Source organism: Rhipicephalus sanguineus, chromosome 11, assembly GCF_013339695.2.
Source record: "Rhipicephalus sanguineus isolate Rsan-2018 chromosome 11, BIME_Rsan_1.4, whole genome shotgun sequence".
NCBI classification, from domain to species: Eukaryota; Metazoa; Arthropoda; class Arachnida; order Ixodida; family Ixodidae; genus Rhipicephalus; species Rhipicephalus sanguineus.
In genome coordinates, this window is record NC_051186.1 from 6,387,007 (window position 1) to 6,413,032 (window position 26,026).

Consider the following 26,026-nt stretch of genomic DNA (forward strand, 5'->3'; position numbering starts at 1 on the left):
ACAGGCGATTCACATCTATATCTACCCAGGGACAGCGAGAATATATCTTCAAAACCTTAACGCGAAAGCGTTTAGGAGCTCGTGTCGCAGAAATTCCGGTGCCGCAGAGGAGGTCATTGTCGATGAGTAAAAAGTCCCATTTCAATTCAAAAAGAGGAATCACGGCTCGAGTAGAAACCAAACCCCAGGATTCTGCATGGCAGTGAAGTATTCTAGCACAGAGGAAAGCCAGTGCTTTAAATTCCTTAGGAAAATGACCCCAATACTCAAAATATAGTGAAGCGTTGCTCGTAGACGCCGTCGGCCACTACTTATGATATGCACATTATCTCACCGTAGCGTGCACTTCGTTTTGATAAAGCATCTCTGCTTTAACAAGTGCCGACCTTATGTCGGACCAGTGCAGTCGACGTTCCTGGCAAGCCCACGATATGCGCGCAACAACTAAATTTGCACCAAGATGTCGATACAACTCGTAACGTTTGGCTCGAAGCGAAACATCGGTCATTCACTTCAGCTCGGTGACTGCTTAGCATGAAATTGATTCCCAGAATGCTTTGGGTATGTTAGATTTTTTTATTGCCACTCTTTCACTCCTTTTAGTATTACACATTGTCAGACGCTTTGCGTGTAGCCTACACTATTTTATTGATTTGTTATGTACAGGGGCGAGCTCGTTATTTAAATTGTTAGGCAACAGCCAGTGATAACATACTTTCAATAACAATGTCTGCGTCAGATCAGGTGTTTATACTTTACTATAGTTTGCGATGTGTCCATGTGCGTGTCTCTTGACACTGTCAGCTATAAGGCATATTTTAATCAGCTAAAGAAAGCTAATTGCACGTTGCAATAATTTTATCCGGGGCTCTATTAACAATAAGAACGGTAAAGACTATATCTTGTTGATTTTTACGGCGAAAGTAGGTGCATGTTTGTCTTGTGTTCCTCTGTGATCTTGTTACTCAATTCCTGGTTGTGATAAATAGTTATTCTTTCTATTCACCTTGAAATTCTGAAAAGGAAAGTTGCATGGTAAAATAATAACTACAAGATACGATCCGAATTGCACATGCTACAAAATATTAAGATCCAACCAAATGATAATAGGAAATGGAAATATATGAAGACTTTATGAACAGTAAACAAATCTAATCATGATTACATGATTAACTTGACTGAAAAAGGTACAAAACAGAAGGAAACACAATTGGAAACATTGATAACCTATACGGCAAATGGTTAAACTAGTGAAAAAAAAGATTTTCTTAGAAATGATATTGATTTACCAAATGGACATAAATATGTGCCGGTACCCCTGCATATATTGGTACTGTAATGCGCACACAGTTTTTTTCTGTTTATGAAGTAAACTCAGATAATGATTCGGCGTTAGTGATAGCGTCGTCAAGTTGATCTCATTCTGCTATTGCGAGCAGAAAGCAAGGATACCTAAACGTGTAGTGTTTACATGCGTATTCTGCCGATGCGTGCTATGCTTATTACTTGTTTGTCGAGCCTGGGAACATAAAATGTATTTGGGACTAGCTATTTTTAGCTATTTTTCAGTAGTTGAAACAGGAATGTTAAGCGAGCGCGTTTTGCTCTTGCGAACAGTGTTTGCGAACCGCACTGGGTTAAAAGGTTTGTTGCAGAATTTCTGCGTCTGTAATTCTTGCAAATAAAGCTGACTGATTGCCTTTGCATTGCTTCAAGTTAGGCTATCTTACTCAGCGTATGCGGAAAACAGACTATGTTAACATGTTCGAGAACTGGCCTTACAAGTGATGTGTAGGCTAGCAGCTTCGATGGCGTTGTGCAGAACGTCAGGCTTCGCTTTATGAATAGTATGCGTAAGGCCTTCGAAGTTGTTTTAACGATATGTTTGTCCCATTTGAGATAATAATAATATCTAGGGTTTAACGTCCCAAAACCAGGATACGATTGTGAGGGACGCCGTAGTGGAGGGCTCCGCAAATTTTGACCACCTCGTGTTCTTTAACGTGCACTGACATCGCACAGCACACGGGCCTCTAGCATTTCGCCTCCATTGACATGCGGCCGCTGCGGCGGGGATCGAACCTGCAACCTTCGGGTGAGCAGCCCATCGCCGTAACCGCTACACCACCGCCGCGGAGGACGTCCCATTTGAGGTCAGATGTTAGTGCAACGCTTAGATATTTAAGTTCTTCAACTTTATTACAAATGGCGCATGCGAAGTTGTGTGGCATTGTGTTGCTGCTAAGATATCATCCCAGGTTTTTCTATGCTTGTTTTCATCGGCCATGTTGAGCCCCAATTAGCTGAGACTACAGAATCATTATTTTTATGATTGCTGCAACGATTATTTCTTCAATAAATGACACAGTCTTCCGCACATGATTTCATATTGGAAGTGAAGTTAGCAGTCGTACCATTATTACAGAGCAGGAAGAGCAACGGCAAAGCACAGAGCCTTGCGACTCCGGATGTTAGTGCGTCTTAGAAAGCTTTCTTCCGTAAAGTACAAATTGTGACCGGTTAACTAAGAAACATTTTATCCAAGCAGAAAGCTCTCTTATACCAAAAATCATTTTCGCCTTTAGCTGTTTGCTATGATATACACAGTCAACAGCCCTACATAGGTCGAGTAGAATTAGTTCAGCTTTACCACGGTTATAGCTGTAACAGCGAGGTCGTCGACTAGTTACGTTAACTGGTTTACTGCTTATAAATCACTGCGAAAACCAGGTTCGCTCGGAGAGACAAAATTGTAGCACTCTAGAAATACCGTCATGTGCTTTAAGATTATGTGTTAGAGGAGTTTACATGATGTGGTATTCATCCAAATGGGACATAAGATTGAAGGTAGTGCTGCATCTCCTCCTTTGTGGATCGGTAATACCTTTGCGATTTTCCAGTCGTTAGACAATAGCGAAGTCGTGAGTGATCTTCGGCAAATAAGACCAAGATTTCAACTACACTATTTCTAATATATTTTAATAATACTATTAGGTGTATTGTCGGGGCCACTACGTTTCCTGCGGTCGAGTTTGAGCAGCAGGTTGAAATTACCAGCATAAGCGATGTCAGTTTGGACAATTTTCATACAATGTTGCATTATATCTGGCGAAATAGCACTATCACCTGCAGTGTACACTGACGCGTGATCTATAGATAATTTTTTTCGTGGGCGCTTGGTTGTTGCATGCTTGTAACCAGAGATACAGAAAAGTACAAGATATTTGAACTGAAGACTGAGGGAATCGACATGTGGTGAGGCACTGGAACCAATTTATAAAATTGCTGGAATTCATGAGTAAGATAAGTTAGTGTGCCATCGGCATCAGCGTTTTCGACGTCTGTTACTACGGCCACAGAAGAATGAGTGGATATGATACCACAAAAAGGTACGACGCACACTGGTACGGCATGGTGAGCTATTCCACTGGTTGAACTGATCCTTATACGTTATATGTAGACGTGATTGTTGAAAAAGAATAAATCATGTATGTTGGGAGTAAATTCCTGTGACCGGATACGGCGTGATAAGACCTGATAGAGAGCATGAGGTCAAATAATACATCCGAAGCAGATGATGAATAGCACATACCATTCCAGTTCATGACTGGAAGATTAAAATCCCCCATGAGGACGACATGTGAACCGAACGCACTACCTTGCAATTATTCATGAATGGCACTGATAGAATCGTCATCCCGATTTTGGCTTCAATAAACGCAAACGTATGAATATGCTGGTACCGCCAGAAAGTAGTCTGCAAAAATTTGCTTCAGCATTTTGCACCTCTGGAAGAGCCACGAAAGAAAAGCCTGTTTTTATCAATAACGCCACTCGACCACCACGTGTGGTGTGGTCTTTTCGGATCACTGAATAACTGCGTGGTGTAAACTCATGATCGAAAACTTCAGGAATGAGCCACGCTTCTTTTACGATTGCTAGGTGAGGTTCATGACAAATTATCAAATTTTCAAGTGGTTCAGACTTATTGGTCACGCTTCTTGCATTCATCGCGAAAAGTGTTACTCCACTGATTTCGCTGTACGACTCTGTTACATTTGGCCACCGCCTTCCATCGTCGCCTTGGCTGCAAGTGCTGTTTCTAATCCAGGTTGTGTGCATTTTTTAGTAAACAGCACCTTGTCATCCTCCTCGTTGTTGCAAACATAGGCGTGATCTTAAGGCGAAAGTCTCATATGTCTCATCAAATGCAGAACCTGACCGGAACGCACCGTCGGCGTCGTCAACCCGAGTGATGCAAAAATCATCATCGCGTGATGAATTCACCATATGACGTCAGCATGACGTCACAGATAACCAGAATATGTGACGTCGTTATGCCGTCAATGTGACGTCGCATGATAATGTCATCACCTGGTATCATCGCTTGGTCAAAGCTGGGACGATCATGGACGCAATGCAAAACCCCGTTATGTGCGGAAAGCTTTCGCTGGGTGGCAGGGCAGGATCAATACAGCGACTGAGAAGAAAAGAAGGTGGCTTTTGCCTTCGCGTCACCATAGGAGAATGCATAAGGGAGCCACTGAATTTTTATATGCAGCTTGTCAAACACAAGGGAAACTTGTTAGTTATTTTCTCGGTTACCATTTGCACTGGTGCAATGTTTCCTACGGATGTCACGTACTCGTCTCGAAAAGTATTCTGTCATAGACAGGCCTGCATCTCTAAGTTCATAAACAAATTACATAAAATGTTTCTGCACATCCAGGGTGCGAATTCAATACTTGCCTTTTTTTGCGATTCCGTTTCGCGCGAAGCCACTAGAAAATAAACAAATAACATTTGAGGATTAGGTACGGGAATATCACCCAAAATCAAAAAAATTCCCAATTCAACATGGTGTTACGCCTGCCCTAACGTTGTTTATCGTTATAAACAAGCGAGTAGATATTGAGTTATGAAACAATTTTCAATATTCATATGTTGCATGCGGCGAATAAACATTCAGAGACACATGCTCACAGCAATTTCCCGTCAAAATACCAGAGCCTGTACTGCTTTCCTTAAAAATCTGTCAGCATGGCGGGTCGCTACGTCGTACTTTAAAATTTTATTTCTACAAAGCAGCATTGGTGAGCTCTGAATACTGTATCGAAGGAGCTCATAACTTAGAACTTGACGGAAACCATCCTGTTCATACTCTGACGACTAAACGCGTTTATTTACATGGCGGGCGATGCAGAGCTGTAGCTCAGCGAAATCAGTTCATGGAGCCGCTTGCGAGCCAGTCCAACCTCGTTTCCCACTTTGTCGAATATTTGCAAGCACCTTTCACGTCCCAGTTTGCAGACGATGGCCACTGGGCGAGTCAGACAGATGGTTGACGTAGTACGGTTTAACGGGCGCGACGTGTGTCAGGTTTCTTTTGCTAGAGCGGAGACAATTAATTTTGACGCTAGAGATTACGTACGCGTGACTTAGTTTGCGGACGAGTGTTCATAACCACACAAGGTCACCCTTTGTATAAGCACCTGAGTGACGGCGGGCGTCGTTTACTGTTCTTGGAACGCTGTTGAGATTCCACAGCTGCCAGAGTTGGCTTCTTCTGCGCGGCAAAGCGCAGAAGAAGCCAAGAAGGAGCCAGAAGAAGCGACTCGGCTACCGCGTTTTCTACATTTGGCGTAAAAGGTGAAATAGTACCGAAACAACTGCTCGCGGAGTGACCGTATCGCAGGTAAAATGGAGAGTACCCTGTGATTGTACGCGTACGTGATGTATGGTATTAGTTCGTCCCAGTTTTTTTTTTTGTGCTTGCAATCGACATAAATAGATACCATGTTCGTGAGGGTCTTGTTGGTGAGCTCTCTGGGGTTTTCTCCGAGCGATTGCCGAGTGATTGCGGGTGGCATGGAGTAGCACGGGGTGTCATGGCAGAACTGGCAGGTAGACGGTTCCTCTTTCTCTCTCTATCTCTTTCTCTTTATTTTTTCCCTTTTTATTTGATTCCCAGCCGCTTGCTATACTGTGCTATACAAGGCTGCGCTATGCTCTGCTCGCGTACCTGGATAGCCGAATGATTGCGATGCTCAGCTTCGAATCACGGCTACGCGGATTCGAATAGCACATTACCGAGAAATCTTTCACCAAAATTTCTTTGTTATCTCTTTCTTCATACTCTCGCTTTCTCTATTTATTACTTTGTATTTATTCTCTCGCCCACCAGAGGTATTCCATCTCATGCCGGACAAATACGCGCACGTGTTCTAGGAGTGAAGCAGAAGACAAAGAAGAGGACAATGCGAGCGCGTGCCGGTTCATGATGATGATAGTGCTTCTATTCAATCTGCACGGACTATCAGTTGGCTTAAAAATTTCGCAGATCCTCCGTACCATGGGAATCGATATTATGCGAAGAATGCGCGGGATAGTGACTGTGGCGTAATATTTCACATTGAGCGAAACGTTACGGAATGACGCTAGAGAAATATGGAAGTGGTATACGCACACTCATATGTTGAAGAGTCGCATATCTAATATATAACCAGTTGTTTACAGTTGTTTACAGTTGCGTAGCGATGGCAACAGACACATGGGTGTTACCAACACCAGACGTGGTAAACTGATATGTAGTGCTTATAGTCATCAATACTGGATAGCGCGAATCCGAACAGGACAAAGAATGAACACAGACGCACAGGACAGGCGTAAGTCACAACTAAGCTTCATGCAGGAAAGTTTCCCTAGATATATACACAGCCGAATGACACGTGCAGACACACTGCACGTACGTTACAGTCAGTTACAGTTGTAATGCTTATACTTGTCCGTTTTGATGGGAGAACGCACGCACGTTTCATGAACCCGTGTGTATGTGTAGAAGAGGTTCGTGATAGTTCTCGAACAAGGTGACCATCACCGTGATCAGTGAGCCCCAGCAGCTGGACCGGACTTGTTAATCGAATCCATTCGCGATCGCGGTTACGAGGGGCCTAAGTGTAGTTACGTGCGAGGTATAGCACAGCTGGCGGAAATCCTGGATGCCTGTTACGATGAAATGATCTATGATGCCTCCTGTCGTGGACGCGGCAGCGAGGTCTTTTGATGCCTTCTCCACATCCAATCCGTCTTTCACGCAATATAAGGACCAAACATTTTCGGGTTTTGTTAAAACAATGTTGAAGACACCGGTAAGGATGAGAGGCCTGGTTCGCTCAGCTGATTTATTGTAGGAAGCAGTGACGCCGGTTTTTGCGTAATCCCCGTGGTCCACGTTGCGGACCATGTGGACAAGTGGATGGTAGTTGAGCGTCTTACAGGGCTGTTCTGTCTTCAGTTTCCTCACTTTCCTAGCGCTCGCCGCGGTGGTGTAGGGCTAAAGATGCTCGGCTGCTGACCCGATGGTCGCGGGTTTGATCCCGGCCGCGGCGGTCGCATTTGGATTGAGGCAAAATGCTAGATGCCCGTGTTCTGTGCTATCTCGGTACAGGTTAAAGAATATCCAATGGTCAAAATTTCCGGAGCCATTCGCCACTGCGTCTCTCATATCATATCGTTGTTTTGGGACATAAAACCCCAACAAATATTGTTATTATCACTTCGCTTGCGTGTCAATGTGTGTGTTCGCGGTTACTGCGTTGGTTGAGAGTTGTATCACCTGTGGCACGTACTTGCATAACATTAAATCTGGTTTGCGGGTTTGTGCCACAGGTGACTGAGAGAAAGCGTTTCATGACTTACGCGACAGGTATACAGGTATGTTGCGTTATTCATGTCATGACCAGTGAATCATGTTCATTATACACTGATCTCCTGCTAGGCCAATTTTGGTATATTACATGTTATGGAGACGACCAGGAGAGCGCCCAGACATAGGCGGATAGATAGATAGATAGATAGATAGATAGATAGATAGATAGATAGATAGATAGATAGATAGATAGATAGATAGATAGATAGATAGATAGATAGATAGATAGATAGATAGATAGATAGATAGATAGATAGATAGATAGATAGATAGATAGATAGATAGATAGATAGATAGATAGATAGATAGATAGATAGATAGATAGATAGATAGATAGAAATGGCCGAAGTACCTGAGGTTCGCTAAGAAATGCTTCGCATTTAATAGCTATAGCTCCGCTGTTGAAAAGAAAAGAGAGAGACAGTGAATTCACTGCAGCGTGTGGGCGTGCAACACATGTCAGCGGCGTTCGCACAAGCCCGTCGTCCACAAAAAGCGCAACAATGCTTTCGTTGCATTGTTGGCCGTCGAGAGATGAGGACGGTTTTCTAGTAGCACCTGCACGGAAAGTAGCCGATCACCCAGTCGTCGCAGTGCGTTCTAAAGTACTTATCTCTCCGAGGCAAATCGAGGACAGCGGCACAGCAATGGTCAGTGCTTTCTTTAGTGCCGCAAAACATCGCATGCCGCAATGTCATTCACTCCAATCAACGTTGTATATGCCTTCGTGAATGCAACTCCCAACCAAAGTGCGATAGAGAAGCGAAACTTTGCTTCGGCGAAGGCCGGATGGAGGTCGGAGTTGCGGTGAAACGTTCAGTTATTGCAGTCTGGTATGCCTTATCTTTGGCGCGTTCCACTCCGTCAGTGTGAGGCCGCGGGTCAGTTCAAGAATCTACCAATTGTAACAATCTTTTCTTCTTGATGTGATGCGCGACCAGCTTTATCTGCGGAATCATTGCCACTGATTCCACAATGGCCAGGTAACAACTGAAAGTCAATCTCGTGGCATTTTTTTGTGTCACGTGGTGGTGAAGTTCGACGGTGTCATACGTGAACTGTTCGAGATATCCGCGTCGGAGAACCGACCGCAAGCACTGTAACGCCAGTTTTCGCTATCATACGAGCAATAGACATCTCTGTCGTTCTTGTAATAGGCGCATAAATATCGTATTAAGTGCGAGATTAATTATACAGTTATACTGGTCCGCTGTACGAAAACGCTGCTAAAACAACCTATTCCCGCTGTTCATCGTCTGTTTGGGCGTTCCTGTTTTATCACACATTCTTATAGTCCTCCCAACGTGACCATCAGCCCATTCAACCACATCACCGAGGCCATCGTCCAAGTTATCCAACCGCGGTAATCCCGCCTCGGGTTTCACAATCATGTTTCTGCTGTCTTTTTTTGCTATATGGATACTCTCGACGGGTTATTCTCATCGCTGTTGGCGTTGGCGTCGCCGTTATCTTCCTTATAAAGTACAAACCGATACCGCCACTCCGCGCATCGTATGTTCCCCCGCGAGTAGAACCTCGCGAGCACTGGCGAAGAACGCCGCTGAACCAGAGCAGACTGCTTCAGCCAGTCCGCCCTGCAGGAGGGGCAAAAACTAGCAGACCATCTCCGTCACATGGAGGGATCATGCAACAGCATCTACAGGCAGTGGAGCCCTGGACTTGGGGCCCCACCCATCGAGCTCATGGCCCGTTATCCCAACCCTTATGAATAAAGTTGTACTACTACTACTACCCGCGTGCGGGGCCTGTCGTCGATTGGTCCTCAAGCAGAGAGGAAACGTCCCGCCTGTCTTTTCTAATCAGCACTAAAGGAGTAAACGCCGACCACTACAAAGACACTTTAAAAACAAACAAGACGTTTCGGCTCCCGTGCGGGAGCCTAAACGTCTTGTTTGTAATATTGTGGTCGGCGTTTATTCCTTTTCTACAATGCCTCCTTCCGATCAAACGGCATCTCGTCAAACCCTGGATTTCACTAAGGAGCACGTAGGGACGCCAGGGAGGGATGGGGGCTGCGTCGCTTGAGCAGAAACTGTGAAGTTTGATCATAAGGGCGCGGTTGCGAGTGCTGGCTAGCGCGCTATCTCGGCAGACATCAGCAAGCGGCGCGTGTACCCGTCTACGTGCAGTGCTCTCACTGCTTCGCGTCGATATGACAGACTGCACGAAAACCACTTCTCTCCCTGGAGCGCCCGTGTTCCCTCACACCAGCGTTTTGTAGAGTTAAGCGAAATCGGATGCAAGAGGGTTAGCTGCTAGCCTTACTTCGTATAGCATTACAATTTGTTGCTATCGCCTACATTGCTTCGCCCTTAAACAAAAATATGATTTTTTGCTACGCAAAACCCGTGACAGGAATGGCCTTCCGAATGCCCCAGCAATCACCACGATCTCACGCGCTTCAGAGCTGTAGGAAACATACTGGTTCACATGATTACAATACTTCCTTCGATAGCGTTACACCTACGTTCACAAATTCTCGGTGAATGCCCACGATTACTGTTTGAAAGAAGAAAAAAATTCATAAATGACTCACCGGCAGTGCATTATACACAGTGTTTTTGCAGCGAATGAGTTTTGCTTCAGCATATAGCCCAGAGACATGCACACTTGATATTCTTCACATCTTCGTGACGTGATATTGTAGAAGAAACTCTTCTTTGGGTAATAGCTGGAAGTTGGTTCGTATGTTGCACAAGTACCTGCGGGGTGGTCGGCGCAAATTCCTGGTTGTTCACCTGGATGGAACAATATAAAACATCACTACTTTTTGTCGGAAGCGTTGCGAAACGCAATGACCCACATAGGAGCACCCAATAAATTTATGTACATAAGAACTAACTGTTGTCGAGCTAAAATGGCTATTCCAGGGGTGGGAGAAGGGGCTCAAATAGGAATTTCAAGGCAGGCCCTCGCTGCTGATTTTTTCAACTTCAGGACTAGGTACTCAAGCTGTACCTGAATCAATCAGTTACGATCAGTTCAGGAGGGCTTTAATTAGCGATAACTTAGTTCAGGTACAGTGGCACTAAGAGAAAATGAGAACAGCACTGCTATCTTTATTCTTTTCATGTGCAAGCGTACATCTCTAGGTTTCAAGCAGTTAGCAATAATAGCGTGAGAAAGCAGCTAAAAAAACTTCAAGCAGCTTCACTAACTTCAAAACGCGCGCGCGTCCCTCCAACCACGCCTCAATCGCGCCTCAGACTGCGGCGTGCGGTTCCATAGATTGGGTTTTCTACAAGCCTCGACCTTAAACATCTCCTCTGTTAAAAAGCCAAAAGCAAGACAAACATAGGTAAGCACATTGGGTCAACAAAGTGTACCGTCACGCGCGTTCTATCTGAAAAAAAAATTCAGCAGATCCCACGCATTGTGGGAATCAATTTCGTGCGAAGCAGTCGGCGAGTAGTAGCTTATGCCCGATTTCAACAGCAATGCCGTTTAAGCTCGCCGTAGTTTGTCTGTAGGAAGCAGAAATGATCATCATCATGACGCGGCACGCGCCTTCTTCGTCCTCTACTCCTCTACTTCATCGTCGTCCTCTTCTTCATGTTCTACTTCGCTCCCAGAACACGTGCTGCGATTTCTCCTGCGCGGGTAGATAACCTGATGGACGCGAGAACGAGTACAGAGAGAGAGAGTGAAAGGGAGCAAGAGAGAGAGAACGAAAGAAAGAAAGCTAGGAAGAAAAGTAGACACAAATATTCTTCAGAAAAAGTTTGTTGGCGACGCGGTATTTGAACCTACGTGCCGACAATCCAAAGGCGACCATCGTAACCGCTCGAGTATCCAGGCACGCTAGCCGAGCATAGCGTAGCCTTGTAAGAATGGCAGACTGGGCTTGTTGGTTTAACGTATTTGAAGTTTAAGGCGCGAATAAGACACGGACGAAGATAAGGAACACGTCCGTGTTATCTTCGTCCGTGTCTTATTCGCGCCTTAAACTTCAAATAGCATAGCCTTCTACAGTATAGCATTACAAGTGGGTTTGAAAGGGGAGTGAGGATGGGGAGAGATGTGAGTGTGAAGAGGAGGGAAGAGGGTAAAGCATAGAATAGGGAGAATGAGAAAAAGAGAAATTGAGAGAAAGAAAGACAGAGAGAGAGAGAGAGAAAGTGAGGGCGACAAACAAACAAGATAGTGAGAAAGTGAAGTGAAGGTGAGGATGCGTGATGTAAGGGTGACGAGGAGAAAAATGACGACGGGAGACAGTAAAGCACAGCATAGACAGAATTATCAAGAGAGAAATAGTGAGAAAGACATGTAGAAAGTGAAAGAAAGAGTGACAGAGAGCATCAAAGAAAGAGAGAGAAAGAGAAAAAAAAGATAGAAAGAAAGAGGAAGCAAGCGAGAAATAGGGAGAGAGATAGAGAAAAAAAACATGGTTGATCCCTGCGTCATAGGAACCGGAATAACGCGAAAGTAAAGCATGCCCTTACAGAAGTAACTGAATATTTACTGCACATTGATATAAGAGAGTTTGCACAATGTATATTGATGTCTGGCAGCTATAGCACCGTTTAGCGTGGATGTCCCACTTTGATGATTGGTGGTACATCTCCATCCGGACGACTAACGTCCCTGCTTAATGATTAAAGGGGTCATGAACCACTTTTCCAAGTAATGATCTAATGGCCTCAGTATCGGAGTGTACTGCCTCCCGAATCGATTGCCGCAAAAATTTCTCGAATCCGTCAAGAATCAGCGGAGTTACGGGGGTTTGGCGCACGCTCCCAGCGCTTTCTCTCTTTTCTCGTGCCGACGAGCGCACTGGAAGCTAGACAGGGAGGGATGGCATGGGGGAAAGAAGTTACGCCAGCGCGCGTCATGAAACGCGATCGCTCTCCCGCTGTGATTCGCTTGCGCGAGTGCGGCGCCGGCAAGTGGCGGCATTCCGCGGCAAGAAGTGCATCTGATCCGAACGCCGCTCTCGATTTACGTCGGCTATCGGCCAATAAGCATGCTATGTCTTTGCGACGTACAGCGGACAGACGCCCCGCCCACCGACGAGAGTGAGAACCGGCCTCTGTTTGAAAAGAGGGTGCCTGGGGAAACGGCAACTTCGCGCTCCGCTTGTGGCCATTACGCGGCGCGCACGACTGTAATATTTGGCAGAGCAGTTCATAGCCGTGTCAGCTTTCCGCAGGATGTGTTTTTTCAATCAGCCCAAGGGGTGCTTCATGACCCCTTTAAACAAACCCTAGTGGTAGCTGTAGTATAGTCAGCGGTGAAAGCGTAATCAAAGAAGCAGGTGTGATAGCCGGAAAAGCGTCATATATTGGACGCAGAACTTGGTCGCCATCCCGCGGCATCTTAAAATGTGATCGAACACCACGGCCAGACTAGAGGGAAACGCAAAGCGCGTCGTGCCGCCCCGGTAGCCCGGCCGCGATTTTTCTTGGGGCGAGTGCAGAGTTATGAGCGAGGCCGAAGCTTTTACTACGCTTGGCTAAGGTCGCCACCTCGCGGTGTGTTAAGGCATTGACAAAATTGAACTTCTATTGAAAATGCGCCGAATGGGAGGGACGTGTAACGCGTTGCAGGTGCTAATCGCCGACGCCACAGTAATGACGAATTACTTTACCGCTCCCAGAGGGCAACACCACCCCGCCGACCGGGAGAGTGGTAGATATAAAAGACGCGTTTGTAAAGCCTCTGGAGTCTGTGACCGTGGCGCAGTGGATAGCGTGCCCGGCATCTGTTGTTGCGGACCGAGCGGTCGTGGCTTCGATGCCCGTTGACGGAACTTTTTTCTTTGCTATCTGATCGTGTATAGTTTTCGACGTCCTTTCCGTGACGGCAATACGTCACTGAATTCTTCGTGGACCCCGACATAAAACACTTTCGTGTTTAAAAGGGGTGAAATGGGAAGCAAATTAGAAAGAGCAATAAGGAGAAAGAATTAAAGAGAGGGAAAAAATACAGATAAAGAGAGAGAAAAAAAAGACAGAAAAAAACCGAAAGAGATAAAAAAAAGAGAAACTGAAGGGAAACAAAGAAGGCAGCCCAGCTCCGCACTTCCTTCACGCTTGGCACTACTGGTGGTGAGCTATCTTAATCGGCGGCTTTGAGTAAATTTGGGAGTTGTATGCATAACGTGGGCTTGCGAGACAAGTCGAATACACTGGCGTGTAAAGGGTAGCTCATGGTCCGACATAGTATCGGCACTCGCGTTAAAGCGATCACACCATTACCGCAACGAAGTATATGCTACGGTCCCATGATGTGCATATCATGAGTAGCGGTCACCGACGTATTCGAGCGACGCTTGTGTTCAGCTTGCGGAGTCAATGTTTATTACATTGTTGTAGGAGTCGACAGCTAACCCTGCAACCACATTTGACATTACACTGACTTGGCGGTTGCATGGGGTCTTTTTCTGAAGCAGTTTGAAAGACTGGCGTGGCTCTGTCGTAGGATACTGGACTGTCATGCAGAACGCCTGGGTTCTATCTCGGCTCGAGCCATGATTGTTCTCATCCACAAGGCTGTCGACGCCGGCACAGAATTTTGTACAACGCAGGCACCCTAACTCTAACACGTCAAGATTTCCAAAGTATGTTCTTCACTGTGCCTGGGTTTATATGAACTGCGAATGGCCTGCGGCGCATACCCGTATAATGCATGCTGTGTTCAGCGGGTATCAGCCACGGGTGACTGGTGTAAAATGTTTCATGACGTACGCGAAAGGCCAATCAAGTTATTCATGCCTTAACCTGAGAAACATACTCGTCATGCACTGATGTCCTCGTATGCCAATTTTTGTATAAACCAAGCTAAGGAGACGGCCCTGAGAGCGCCCAAACGTAGCCGGCTAGATAGATAGATAGATAGATAGATAGATAGATAGATAGATAGATAGATAGATAGATAGATAGATAGATAGATAGATAGATAGATAGATAGATAGATAGATAGATAGATAGATAGATAGATAGATAGATAGATAGATAGATAGATAGATAGATAGATAGATAGATAGATAGATAGATAGATAGATAGATAGATAGATAGATAGATAGATAGATAGATACGGCCAAATTGCCTTTGGTTCATTAATAAATGATCCGCATATAAAATTAGTCGAAATTTCTACCTGAGCCTAAAAGCAGCGTTGGTTTGTACGGCGTTTGCTTAGCTTTCCTCAACGCATCGGTACAATCAACAGGTTATATTTGTGTTTCACGTCATTGCGAGAAGCATGTGGCTTATGGACGCAGTTAATTTATTACCTAAATTCCACTAAATTTCGCTAGCTGTCGAGAGGTTGCCGATTGTGTTATTACTGTTCAGTTTTCCATGAACTGGAGGAAAACGTGCAGAATAAAAACAAAAAAAAAACAATTTTATTGGCAATTCACCTAAAAATATAAATAATTTAAACTAGAAATCGAAGACTCTTTAAAAGTAGCAGAGTACAAATAAATAAATACACCACGATAGCGTCTTTGAGCGTAGGAAGGTCCAGTAACAGATACGAAATCTCCTACACCTTTAGTTGGGGAGCACTCGCTGTGTCTCTGAGCAACAACGAAAAGAAAGGATGGGAAGCACGCAGTAAGTACAATGTACTACTTCTTTTGATATGCACAATGCGGGAAGATCGCGCACGGGGAAGCCTATCTACATGGGCTATCGCCATGTTGCAAAAAGCGCCAATAAAGTTTGTTTGTATTGCGATAGTAATTATATGGACACTCTCGGCGGATTTTTGCGGTTGCCGACGTGTGCAGTATATATATGTATATATATATTATAAAGACGTTTATTAGCGGGCACTCGGCGATGATACACGATTGCGACAGTCAAGGCGGGTGCCGACTCTGAGCGCGAGGAGCGTGCCGTCCGAGAAGAGCGGAAGAGGACGACCCACTAGTAAGCGCTCGAGAGGGCGACCCATTACAGGCTTGCAACGCTTCGCTACAATATATATATATATATATATATATATATATATATATATATATATATATATATATATATATATATATATATATATATATATGTATATATATAGCGGGGGGGTCGCAGTTTTAAATCCGCGGTCGAGCGCCTACTAATGCACACAACCACCCATATATATATATATATATATATATATATATATATAATATATATATATATATATATATATATATATATATATATATACATATGGGTGGTTGTGTGCATTAGTAGGCGCTCGACCGCGGATTTAAAACTGCGACCCCTCGCTCCTCAGCGCGCTGCCTTGGACAGTTTCAAAAGTCAGGCAAACCCACACATGCGTCCAGAAGTGCAAGCCACTCCGGAACGGGCTCGAAAGTCTCAACTACACTTCGCACTTATGCAGCTTCTTCTCGGAAGACAGACCTCGTCGATCTTGGTGGCTTGGCGTGTCTTTCAGTCATGCGACTTTTCCATAGCGAATAAAGTTCTAATTACGTAAAGAAATCATACGGTGTATCATTGGTGGGGCTTTTTTTTGAAAGCGAGGAACCTAATACCACGAGCTGTGATAAGAAGGTCTTTTCTGATTGTTCTCTTTAGAATGTCTCAGAAAAAAATGCGCCATGACAATGGATAAAACAATGCGCTATCGCCTCAGGTTGATTATAGAGTCTACAATTTACAGTCCAGGGCACATATATCGCTTTTTCATTGAGCTATGTCTTCACTGGTAGACTGGATGTGTGCAGCTTAGGAAAAATATTTTCGCTGCTGGCCATATGAACAATCTACGTATACAGAATATTATATCATGAACAGAGAAAGGCAAATATGGCAGTCGGCAAACAGGTTCTGAGAAAAGGTTATTCACAAGTGCAGCGGTTAGCGTTGTTCTGTCAATGTTATATAAATACTCAAATGTAAATCTGGCTTTCAAAATCTTGACAGTATCAACAACTTCCTTTAAGAGTCCCGACAACTGCGATTCTTTCGCAACACTTGTCGTGACATAAAGAAAAGGAAGATGGTAACTCAGACGGCTTCAAAGAAACGCCAAAGCAAATGGGTGACAGACGTCCTTAAGATAACAAAAGTCTCGACACCAAGTGTCGCAAAAACAAGTGCACTAGACTGAGGCCACCTTTCTCAAGTGGAAGAAAAAGGTTGTCTCTTCTCATGGGTTCCCATGCAGAGCACCAAATAAAACAAGCAAGCCTTATGGAAATGACTGTTGATTTTCCATTGACGGAGTATGATTGAAATATTGACTTTATTGATTATCAATGATTCCGCAATACTCATTGACTTGCTTCAATACTTCGTCAACAACGTTTCTGTTGAGCAGTTCGCCATAAAAATGTAGTTGACTCACTTCTATTGAAATACCATTGAGGGAATATTTCCGCAATAATATTTCTGTTGAGCAATTTGCAATAAATATTTCATTCACTCGTTTCAATCGAAATACCATTGAGGGAATATTTCCTCAACGATATTTCTGTTGAGCAATTTGCAATAAATATTTCATTGACTCATTTCAATCGAAATACCATTGAGGACATAATTCGTAAGCAATATTTCTGTTGAGCATTTTGCAACAAAAATTCCATTGACTCATTTCTTTCGAAATACCAATGTATGAGGACGTAATTCGTAAACAATATTTCTCTTGAGCACTTAGCCATAAAAATTTCATTCACGCAATTACTTTTAACTACAATTGAGGAAATATTTCATCAGTATTTCTGTTGAGTAGTTTGCAATAAAAATGCCATTGACGCAGTTATATCGAAGCATCATAGAGGCGTTATTCACTGCCGATTGAGCTGTCGTGCTACTTAAATTAGTTCACGCGCCACTAACCCCTGCTAATTAAGCCCCATTTATTTCACTTAGTGCAAGCGATGACTCATAAATGTTAATACCGTAGGTCAATCCAACACACACACACACACACACACGCACACACACACACAAAAAAAAACGCGCGTGCGCTAGTCGAAGTTTTGACTCTGACGAATGCTGTGCCACGGCCAAAACGTTCACAAACAAGTATAATGCACGCAGTTTTCGTAAGTACGCCCTTTCATTTCTCCAACCATATGTTCACCGGACCTACAGAACTTCCTCGCACCCTTACCTTTGAAACTCCACGTTTCATTCTAAAAAGACAGGGCGTGCAAACACGGACACAAGAAAGAAGTCAGGACACCACAAACGCCGACTAACAACAGTTTGTGGTGTCCTGACTTCTTTCTTGTGTCCGTGTTTGCACGCCCTGTCTTTTTAGAATGAATACTTACCAACTAGCTCAGCTCTCTGTTATTCCACGTTTCATTTGTGAAGATTCGTCGCAGTTCGCTCTTCTCGGCCGATCCTTTATTGTAAAACCACGGCCGGTGTGGAGGCGCGCAATCACTCCGCGCTCCCCCACACCCCCGTGGTTTCGCCGGTCGTGTGCGTGTCGGTCGTTCTCATCGTTATCTACCACTAATGTCTTATTTACCCATCTGAGAACAGTTTTTATGTATGCACGGGTTCTTCGACTCAACCGTCCTGGGATCAATGATGCTCTAAAAACGCATCGAACCTTGTAAATTTTGTCTTGTATTTATAGATCGCACTTATAACGAGCACAGTAACTCACAAAATAAACTAAAATAACTGCAAGGACTGTATGGCCTTTCCGCCTTCTTTTCTCCATTGAGAAGGACAACGTATTTCATGGAATACTGCAAAGCGCAATGTCGAAGCGGGGCAACGGTCACGCTGAACACAGTAAAACGGCCTTTTCAAGACATAAACAGCAGTATTCAGTGCAGTATTGCTGTTTCTGTTACTATTCAGTACACGCATTACGTTGGCTTTTTTTTTCGAATATAAACGAACTTGCCCAGAAACGAAATTTTTTAAACTACTATTTTGCTGATTAGCTGTCGCCTTTCAACAAATAAGTATTTTCTCCAGCTTTTATTACGACGACGTGCGATGTACTTTTGAATAGTGTTTAAGCGGGCAATTTCAAATAGTAACTTGCTTACACCTCCACTTAAAATATATCAATTAAGGATAACAGAGTACATCAATAAGAAAGAAGCTGCAGCTGAATCACACTAAGGGCGAGGCATTGATGGTGCCATTGGTTCGTTGCTCAATACGAAGAGGCAGGCACGTAGAAACGATTTTTTTTCGGGAGGTGGGGGGGGGGGGGGGCTTGCCTACGTGCCTGCGAAGAGGTATTAAGTAGTACAGTGAACACTTGCTGTCAAAAGGCCCCGGTTTTCCACGTGCTTTTGTTTTGCACACGCACGGATGTGCACAGTTAGCCAGCCGTAATGACAGCAGTTGTTACTTTTAGCAGTAATTAAAACGCACCACTCGTGTACAGATGATGTATATTTTTAAACAGCAAAAGCGCAGTAGTAGTATTAAGAACCCATCAGACGCAGTTGAACGCGTTGCGGCCGCCCGATTGTACAGTACAGCATAGGCGCTCGTCCGAGAAAGAAGTGGTGAACAAGGCATGGCCTCCAAGAGTGCGCGAACAGGGACGTGCAGTAGACGGAAGGAAAAGAGAGTTGCCGCAACTCAGTTCAAGGATTCAAATCGCCCGGTGAGCGAGAGAGCCAATCAGTTCAAACCGGAGAACGCGCACGCGCAGAGACGTCAGAGAACATTTGACGTTCAGGCTGGTTCAAGCGGGTTCAGGCACATTGGAAAGCTCTCTGTGCTCGCTGCGAACGAAGTGTTTTTTCTCACATCTATTTTTACCGTATTTGAATGTTACGTGCGGTTATCGTTGTTGAATGAACACGTACTACTTACATCGCGTGTCGAGACGTTCGGGTCGCTGTTTGACATGAAATCGACGGTGGCGATGTGTCGTCGTGGCACCAACGAACGGACGCGCAGCTTTGTCTGAACAAGATCGCAAGCGCGGGCCGTTTGACGAGATAGTCGCCGCAGCGGATGCAACACTCGGTGAGTTGGAGAATGTTGCCAAATCGCTTTACTGAGTTACCTTAGTGTATGACAACTTTTATGCAGGTAAGAGTGCCTGGGCGGGCAACCAGTTACCACAGCAGGGATGCTGCGCAAGAGAAAGGGCCTGCTATAAAAGTATGCATTGTGCTAGTATCGCTGCTTTCTGTGCTCTTCGTTATACTTTTCTACGGAGCGGTTGCCGTGTACGTTGATTGCAGCTGAAAACAAGCTGAAGAATGCGCGTTCCATTACGGGATTCTGTGCTCCTGCCACGCTGGGCTTGTGTTGTCGAGCCGTTATAACTTGGTTGCACGAGATCGTCGCTTGGAGCGACTTGCACATTGCCTTGTCGCCGTAAAAGTGGGTCCGCTTTTAAACATACTGGTCGTTCCACACCCTTTCTGTCATGTAAATGCAATTGAAGTTATAGTTCAATTCTCATAGGTATAATGAATTAACTTGCAAATGTAGACGGGGGAGGACGCAGGTAGGAAGATATAATGCTGTCATGCACACGCTATACTGATCAGAGCATGTCTCTGGTTGCGTCGCCGTCTACCGTGCTGCGTCGTTTTTGCAAGTACTTAGCACTTATGGACAGTATAGCACTTATGGATAGTATAATAATCTGGCTGCGCAAGGTAGCGGCTCGTAGCACCTAGATGTGTGCTGGATGGCCATTGGAAGCACAGCATTTGTGTGAATCACGCTATGGATACTGGTAGTAACAGGAAGTACACACATCAAACTGCAAATTTGTCTAACGGGAAGTCGCACAGCATGCATGTAGTGTGTGTTTTCTTTTTGGACATTACATATTTCTCATAAACGTTGTGTGACAGTCAGGCTCCTGTCATTTTCGCTCATGAGCATGAGGTCGAGGCGGGAATACTCTGCCGCAAGCAAAATTACATTAACGCGGTTAACAACTCGTTCATCCACTTTTTATGTATTGAAGGAAGTAGTTTGTATTAAAAAGATATAGTGCGTGCCAAGTTGTGGCATGCCGCATTTTTATTTTTTTTATATTCAACTTCAAATTTCAAGGTGGATATCGAAACTAGGCGCGCCCGGCGCGGGACACGCAGCGTCTCTTGACTACATATGACAAGGAAAGGACGACATTTCAAGCAAAACTTGGTATGCGCTAAATTGTCATGCACCACAACTTTCTTATATAAACAACTGCACTTAAGTCAGCGATTAAAAAGCAGTTAACGAGTGCTTGATAATAAGTGTCGATTCCATTAAGCTGATTAAGCAAGTACATGCTCTGCTTGTTGCTGTGTTTGTGTGATAAAAATTGGGTCAGATATCTGACATGCCATTTCATATTTTCTTTGAAGAGCCGTACACGTTCTAATACAAATTCTTGTAACAGGGAATATAACCATTGCAAAAGCTTCTTATCCCAAATTCTAAATGGTTTAGGCTGTGCTAGTGCATTGAAACACTACTTGATTGTGTTGTACTGTATAGTTCTTTTCCTTGCTGCTTTGCTTAAGAAAGAGGAAATCGAAAGGGGGTTCTTATTTGCAGGATACACAACTAAGATCTAGCATTTAGTGAAACTGGTGACAATGCTGCTTTAGTTTATGAATTAATTAATTTGAGAACCCAATTTCTGATATGTGTATATGTGTTTGCAGATCACAGTGAGGTTACTGGTTCTAAGGCGTGCTACAGCACTGAGAAATTGAACAAATGATTATAAAAAAAATTGGGGGACGCCTAAGCTTCGCCTTTAAGAGTTGAACGCGATAGCGATATTCTGTTCCTAGTGTACAGTTCGAACACTACGAGTGTTTAACAGAATGCGCGCACTAAGGTGTGTGCCTTATGTAATGGGTAGCACGCTTTAAACCAGGAGCAATTATGCGCGAGAAACTTTTTCGAAGTTGCGATGCACCCACTACGTGGTCCTAAGGGAATACGCGCAGTAATGTGTGTGCCTTTTGTAATGGGTGGCTCTCTTTAAACCACGAAGTCGTTATGATATTGACATGGTGTGACGCCCGATGGCAATGTACGCTTGTACCACGCAATATTACTGCGATATTACATCTCGTATTGTGACACCTGTATACAGGACGCGTATTTTTGGGAAGCGTGAAAGTTACTTTCAGTGCAGCTCCAAGCAGAGGCGTGGCTGTGTGGTAGAACATCTGCTTGCCACGCAGACGGCCTGGGTTCGATTCTCACTCGGACCCAAGATTTTTATTATTTATTTTATTTGCAGCTTTTTCCATTTTTCGCTCACGGACAAGATGATGATTTTTCGCTCACAACCAACGGCCCCAACGCCGACGCCGCAATTTCTGCGATACGAGCTCTTTAACGCTGTCGCGTTAAAATGGAATAGATCAAGGGGCTCAGTTTTTTTTTTTTTTTTTTGTTCGACAAAACCTGATGAAGCCAAGGGAGGTATACGGGAGATTATTCGTAGATTTTAAAAGTAGTGTAGGAAGTATGACATAAAGAGGAACTATAGTAGACAAAATACAACATTCTGCTGCCAGGGCCTGAACCTACAACAAAGTGTTGCATCTCATACTCCACCACTCTAGCTACGACATAGTCGTTCTCTCATCCACCCCGCTTGGCACTTCTGTGTGTGTAATTCCGGCAGTAGCACATCAGCATTCGTAGTCATGCTGGTGTCGCATAGCCCATGAACTCTACGAGCTGGTAGCTGATCAATGAACCGTCATGTGCTACCTGAGGGCACCAAGTTTGCTGACACGAGGCCCTCGCTATTAAAGAACAAAAGAACGGGAGTGGATCAAGGGCTCATTAAATTGAACAGGCACTTCTAGTGGACAGGCCCAGGTCTGCACATGAATGGACTTTAGTACAGCAAGGATAGTTGTTTCAAAGAGAGGAAAATTGGGCATGCTGTTAAAGCATGCCCAAAATTTAATGAAAGCAAGAACAGCAGAGGGACAGAAAAACTGACACACTGCTCAATCTTTTCTGTCCAGTCTGGCATTCTTGCTCTTTTACTGAATCTTAAGCTTTTTTGAAATCTCCACATTCATGATGTCACACAATAAATGGGCTCATTGTCATCCATTCTGCAAATTGACCACGCATATCTTTATTTAATATTTTGATGGGACTACTCCTGGAGTTTTCTTTTGTTCAAATTACGTGTATGGCAAGCTGTATACCTCGCCCTTTTGTAATACACAATTGTAGAAAAATTCGACACCTAATGCAAATTACAATTATTTGCTTGAGCCATTACAATTATTTGCATTGAGCCATTAATACTGTAATACTTGTTCTTAATGCATCCTGGGCCTATTTTCGAGGACAATTTTGGTATATAATGATACGCCTGTGTTAAACCATCATGCCTAATATTACGACTTGTGTGCTGTAAGGACTCTCTGTGCGCAAGTTGACGGAACTTTTTGTGGTATCTGTTATGCATGTATCCAGCGTAGACAGCTGCTCAAGAGACTGAAGTGGTAGACAGCTTGCTGTAAAAGAGGGAAGCATTCTTCCTGCACTCTGGACAAGGCCATAATAAATCGTATGTATTTGTTTTCGTCACTACAAATCGACAGTTTAGACCTTTTCAATTGAGAGACTTATTGCTCCTATATTGTTAGCAACTCCAAGACAGGAAACAATATTAATAGCAAGTGCATGAAATATACAAATGCCCACTAGGCCATTCATACGTCTGGCCAGCTGCTTCTGGTAGGATGTGCTGAAAAAATATGTTGTCATCTACCTGCGCAGTGCCATAGCAGGATATCTGACTGTTTGAGGAAACTTGGGGCATCTATGCAAGGCAGAATTAACAAATTGATTTTCAGAGTTTCATGATGAAGTAAAACTTGGTAAAACAACTTGTAAGCTATGCACGCTTGTGTGTTAGACTGCCGTCTTAGGCATTGCATTTGCCCTAACCAAGTTGCGCCAATGAACTGGCGGCGGACTATGGCATTCGAGTATTATTCTTTACCTTTATGTGCAGCGCCGTAGAGCCCTCGTAATAGCATCTCGCTTACTGTTTTGCTGATGATGTCGTGGACGAAAAGTCTCGCAGTTGTTCCCGAGACCCTTACGGTGGAAAAAAATTGAAGCCTACCGTGCGTCAAGGAAGTAAGCGAAGCGCAACGACGAGCGCAGTCACAAGTTCGCGGTGGAAAGCTACGTTCAGACCGCTTCGATCGAAACGTCTTCGAACACAAATGGGTAAGTATCTTATTGAGCAGCCGCTCGCGTGGTAGTATTTTATATCAAGCTAAGTATGCAGTGACGCTAAATGTTAATACGATGGTTAGTGCGCGCGGTGTTCGAGCACTTGCTGACATCGAAGAGACCGCTCGGCACACGTTGCGAGCAACGACTCTGGTGAGCTGCGCTATTCTCAGGGGTGGTACGCTAAGGGGATCACGTTTGGCAATAATTTCTCTTTCGCGAGATCAGCATCGAATGCCTCGGCGTCTGTAAGCGGCAACGTTGCTGGCCGTAGCATGTTAGCACGGTGCCCGCGGTGACGGCCGAACGCATCAGGCCGTCACCGCTTGCGAAGTATATCGAAGTAGTCCTGCGAAGTATGTCGTGAAAGTGATCAGCTGAGAATTCAGTCCGAGGTCGCATGATCTGCCGTTCGTGGTTATTTTTTAGCGTTCCTGTGCTAAAACCAGCGCTCTTATGGAGTGGTGTTTGCCCTTTCGCAACATGAGCCGTGCGCTAGTTACACGAAAAGCAGCCAACACATGCATTTCCCTCCTGTACCATTCACACAAGTTGTTTGAAATGTTATCTTTGTCGTCAGTCCATCTGTGATATATGAACGTTAAGGTGCTGCTTGTGAAATAATAAATGTTACTAAGAACAACCCCCCCCCCCCCAGTATGTTCATGCCTATGTTTGCAACCATTGCACTCTGTGATTTCTTCAGTGACATGTGAAAGTGTCGTCGGAAACAGCTACTGCATATACCACGATAATGAATACCCTCTTTTTTTCAGTGACTCAACGCTCATTTGTGTGCATGAACTCTGCTACAAAAGCCAGAAGAAGACAGCCCCCGCGTACAAAGTGTCTGCTGCTTTCTGTCGTGACGGTAACATCAACGGTTGCACATGTGAATGAGCAGCAAGGGAGAACGGTGCCTGCCACCACATTGTGGGGCTACTCAAGATGGTTTTGCTGCTGAAGGAGAACGGTTATAATGAGGCACCACCTGAGCTTTCTTGCACAGAATTACCACAACAATGGAGACGTCCACGAGGAGACAAAATCTCGGAGTGCGGTGTTGACGAAGTTGACTGGAGGGCTCCGAGACCTGGTGGACTTGAGCACCCTACTCGCTCAAGGCTGTATGAAGCACGTAAAAGATCAAGACGTGCTGATGAAGTACAGCTGGCTGCTATGAAATTTGAAGAGGCGTTCGCAACACATGCACCATCTCCATTTGCAAGGCATCTGAGGAACATGAGGGCAGCGCCTGCAACGTCGACATTTGGGGAAACTTGTGTGGGCAGCTTGCTGTGTTGCCAAAAGCCAATACTGCCTCACCATTTTGTGACGTACATAAGCCCAGACATCTAGTTGGGTGTGACAACACAGGCTGATCACTCAACACCTGTTGAACCAGACCTGTTCACATCAACAACTCTGTTTGCTGCTTCATCCATGAGACTACCGGATAAAGAAAAAGCAATATTTGAGGTAAGTACAGAATAATATTGAAGTGGCATTTGGAAGTACTACAAGAGTAACAAAATTTAGTATCTGTCTGGGAGTGCCAATAGTTATTTCCATTATCTTACTCTGTGTTGAATAAGCAAAGCTTGCCAGTGATCTGGCTGTTGGCAGAATTTCTATATTTTTAATAATGTGATTAGCATCCCTTCAGGACCTCACAAAATTCACGATATGTTTGTGTCTTCGTGCCTAACTGGAATGTGTACCACTTGGTGGTTGATGTCAGAACATGTTTGGCATCATTTTGTTTTGAGGGTTCAAAGTCAGCCATCAGACCAACTTGGGTGAGAGGGTATTTACTTCTCTAGAAAAACAAAGAATTCTTTCAAACTTGCACCATATGTATCCAGACATATGCCACATAAACAGATCATGATGGTGCTGCTACATGGCACAGCGTGAGGATTTGACTGCAGTACAGGCCTCAAACGTGACCCATTTTGACTAGCAATATGGTGTCTTACTGATGTTAACATCGACAAACATCCTTGGATGATTGCTGCGAATAAATTTTGAGCTACGTAACATTGTTTAATTTCAGGTGGCATTTGGGTGATTTTAGATCCAACATGTTTTGTTACAAGTGTTATAGCCTGCCTGGTAGCCAGGCTGCACTAAGTACTTTGCCAGTACATTTTCTACATTCATCTT

General features: G+C 44.4%; 1 protein-coding gene across 1 annotated transcript in view; it reads right to left on the reverse strand.

The window, feature by feature from the left end:
* Window positions 1-565: 565 nt before the first annotated feature.
* Window positions 566-26,026, reverse strand: part of LOC119373292 (uncharacterized) — a 34,413-nt gene continuing 8,952 nt past the window's right edge. The window contains exons 3-5 of the mRNA XM_037643317.1: window positions 10,266-10,467; window positions 4,750-4,781; window positions 566-1,015 (exon numbers count right to left, since the gene is read on the reverse strand). Of these exons, the coding sequence (XP_037499245.1) occupies window positions 999-1,015; window positions 4,750-4,781; window positions 10,266-10,467 (251 nt within the window). The 3' untranslated portion in view covers window positions 566-998. The remainder of the gene's footprint in view (window positions 1,016-4,749; window positions 4,782-10,265; window positions 10,468-26,026) is intronic.